General features: G+C 37.0%; 1 protein-coding gene across 5 annotated transcripts in view; it reads left to right on the top strand.

Annotated features, from left to right (window-relative positions):
- Sycp1 (synaptonemal complex protein 1) overlaps positions 1-3,595 on the top strand; it is a 90,086-nt gene that overhangs the window by 9,337 nt on the left and 77,154 nt on the right. For all 5 annotated transcript variants that reach the window (XM_013349881.2, XM_013349878.2, XM_013349880.2 and 2 more), the window contains one exon: positions 100-158. In XM_013349881.2, the coding sequence (XP_013205335.1) occupies positions 100-158 (59 nt within the window). The remainder of the gene's footprint in view (positions 1-99; positions 159-3,595) is intronic.

The raw sequence follows: 3,595 nt of genomic DNA, 5'->3' as shown, positions 1-3,595 counted from the left end.
AAAATAAATGTTTTAATGTTTTTCTGAGATATTATAAGTATTGTCTTGTTGATGTTATGTTTTAAGATTTAATTTTGAAGTTTTTAATGATAATTATAGATGAATATGAACGGGAAGAAACAAGACAAGTTTATGTGGATCTAAATAATAACATTGAGGTAAGTGTTAATAAAAATATGATTATTTTAAATAGAAGAATTTCTGAGCAGAGTGATAGCTACATAGGTCTTTTTAGTAATATTTCATTTGTATTTTAATAGGTAAAACTTGCCTAAAGTTCAGAGAGTAAAACAGCCAATCTGTTCACCTTATAGGCCAGGCAGACGTGACACACAGTAGTTTGCCATAGTATGCACATTTTTTGTCATACTCAATATAAAATTTCCAGTACAGTGGGTTTTGTATATATCCTCAGTGCCTAAAATAGTTCCAGGTACATAATAGGCACTCAGTAAATATTTAGTGGACGAGTGAATGAATAAAATAATTTGATTTCTGTAAAGCAAAATTTATTGAATATTGAGTAAATGTATACTGTCAGGTGATGTAAATACAATTTTGAATTTTTTTTTTTAGTTTTTTGAGACAGGGTTTCTCTGTAGCTTTGGAGCCTGTCCTGGAACTAGCTCTTGTAGACCAGGTTGGCCTCGAACTGACAGAGATCCGCCTGCCTCTGCCTCCCGAGTGCTGTGCGGAGGAGTTAAGCAAAAGCTGTGGCTTGTTATCTCCCATAAACAATAGCCTCCAGCATTTCAGGAAGTATCTGTCCTTGGGCAAGGGTTGGAGGCACTTGATTCTCAGATTACACCCTCCTGAGTGAAATCCTTGATACTGCATGGGCACCTTTTTATATTGGGATCAAATAACTGTCAGCATAATGATACCCAGACAGAAATTATAATTTAGTTATGTATTAGTGAAGTTAGAGCCAACAGGAATTAGTAGAAACAGAGGGTCAAAGGCTCTGAAATGGCTGACATCAGAGTCACTATCTAGGAAGAGCCTGGAAATGAGAATGGTCGCCAGTTATTTATTTCATTTCAGGTCCTCCTGTTTTGTAATATTTCAGTTAGATTTCCTGTAATTAATCCCAAGTAGTTTGTGTAGAAACAACAATTTTTCTATTAAAGTTATATAATGACTGCTCTTTTTTACATAGAACAGGTGAAGTGTCCTATAATATTGTAGAAATATTCCAGTGAATGAATCTACCTGTTGATAGATTTGGGCCCTTTTTCCTAGTATGACAATTGGTACTTCTATAGGTAGCTATTTTGTCCCTTATGCCAGGGAGTTAGTTTCCTTTAGACTTTTTACCTGCTGGGGACAAGGAGAGGAGACATATTCTCTTCTGTAACTGCTTCTGATTTAAGCTAGGATGTTGTTTTTTTTTTTTTTTTTTTTTTTGGTTTTTCGAGACAGGGTTTCTCTGTGGCTTTGGAGCCTGTCCTGGAACTAGCTCTGTAGACCAGGCTGGTCTCGAACTCACAGAGATCCGCCTGCCTCTGCCTCCCGAGTGCTGGGATTAAAGGCGTGCGCCACCACCGCCCGGCCTAAGCTAGGATATTGTTGTCAGGGCTCAGGAAGGCTGAAATTCTAGTCAGAAACTGGGAGTGGGATCAGGAAATGGGATGTTTATCAGAAGATTCTGGTTAACTGCCCAGCTGAAGAGACAAGGAACAATCACATTGACTGAACTGGTTCACATTAGCTTTCAGCAAATTCAGAGCTCAGCAGTTAGCAGCCTGCAGCTGATTCCTGGATGGTTTCTGTCAGCCAAGTGAAAATCTGTTGAGATAGATATAGATTAGGGACAGAAGTTAAAATTTAGGAACTTAAAGAAAAAATCTTACATTTGGAACTTTGAGGCCCATGGTCCTAGTGACTGGGGGAGAAGAGGAGTCCTAAGATCAGGAAAGAAATCCCACTTTCAGGAATAGGCAGATGGGGAAACTTAGGCTGTACTTATCTGGAATCCACTTGACCTGTGAGAGGTGGATCCAAGTCTTACAACTCCCTTGATTCTCTGAAGCTTACATACATGAACTTTTTAGTTTACCAAAAGGTAAAAATTTTAGATATATTAGCATTAATATGTACTGGAATCCACATTGTAGAAAAAGTAGCTAACAGGTATCTATATAACAGCTGGAGTAGACTCATGCCTTGCGTCCTAGCAAAGCTATAGCTTTGGGTTAAAAAGTATGAACATTTTTCCCACTATCCAGAGAGCCTGATACATAGATTGGACAGAAATGTTACTTGTTTTATGCTTAACCTTGAAAACATACAGGCAGCTAAATAAGGCTTATTTTTTTCTAATTAATTACATTAGTACTTAGCATGACTATAAGTATAGTAGTTCTGAACACATCAAGAATTTGATACTTTATAAGGTGGCTGACCATTAACTTGCATGTCTTAATTGTCTTTAACAGCTTACACTGTTAATAGCTTTTATAAGATTAGAATTTTATAGCCTTATTCTTGTTAAGTTTAGCCTTAAAAAGTAACAGTTTCTGAATTGAAGCTTTTTTTAATATCAAGACAAGATTTTAACTCATAAATACAGCTTACAGAAAGACTGGGAATCTGATCCTTTTATAAGCACACCATTACAGAATATAACAGTTTTTTTTTTATATTACTCAGTTTATTAAAATAGTTAAGACATAATAAAGTTAGCAAAGACAAGGAGGCTAGACATACATTCTTAAGTCTGAATGGACCTTAGGTAAGGAGAGACATTCTTTATGCCAGTGGTTTGCAACCTTCCTAATGCTGTGACCCTTTGACACAGTTCACTGTGTTGTGGTGACCCCACCTCAACCATAAAATTATTCTTGTTGCTATTTCACAACTACAATTTTGCCATTGTTTATCAATTGCAATGTAAACATTAGACATGCAGTAGGTCTAGACTACCCCATTGGAAGATTCTTTCTACTCTCAAGTGTCATAGCCTATAAGTTGAGTACAAACTTAAATTTAAAATTTTTTTCTTAAAAGTATCCAGTTTTTTAAATTTAATTTTTCTGTAAAACTCCAAAATTTCTTTTTAAAAAAGTTTAAAATTTCTCAAATGTGTGTTCCTACAATATCAAAAAATAAAGTACCTTTCTTATTTCAAGAGGGAAGATACACAAGAGGGAAGAGCACAACCACAATCTGCACAGGGTAAAATCAAGCTCCAACAGTGCAAATAATTCAATGCTTAATAAATATCTGGGATTAATTTACAATCTTTTGGGCTTTCCCAAGGAGCTTGGGTCATCTCTGTGGCCCCACTTTTGGCATCATACATAGCTTACCTTCTTGTACCAGCTGACTCCATTTCGTTGTAACTGGTGTTTCTATTAAATGGTACTGGCATTTCCAAAACTGATAGGGTCCCCAATTGTGACTGGACTTTTTTAGGATCTCCAGCCCTGCTACATACTGGCAAGCCTCAGATGTTCTCTAAGATCCCTTTATGTCTTTAAAACAAATACTACCTGGGTGCGCTGGGCGGTGGTGGCGCACGCCTTTAATCCCAGCACTTGGGAGGCAGAGGCAGGCGGATCTCTGTGAGTTCGAGACCAGCCTGGTCTACAAG

The sequence above is a fragment of the Microtus ochrogaster genome, chromosome 21, assembly GCF_000317375.1.
Source record: "Microtus ochrogaster isolate Prairie Vole_2 chromosome 21, MicOch1.0, whole genome shotgun sequence".
In the NCBI taxonomy this organism is placed as follows: domain Eukaryota; kingdom Metazoa; phylum Chordata; class Mammalia; order Rodentia; family Cricetidae; genus Microtus; species Microtus ochrogaster.
The sequence above is the reverse complement of the archived record's forward strand: the minus strand, read 5'-3'. Positions and strand labels throughout refer to the sequence as shown.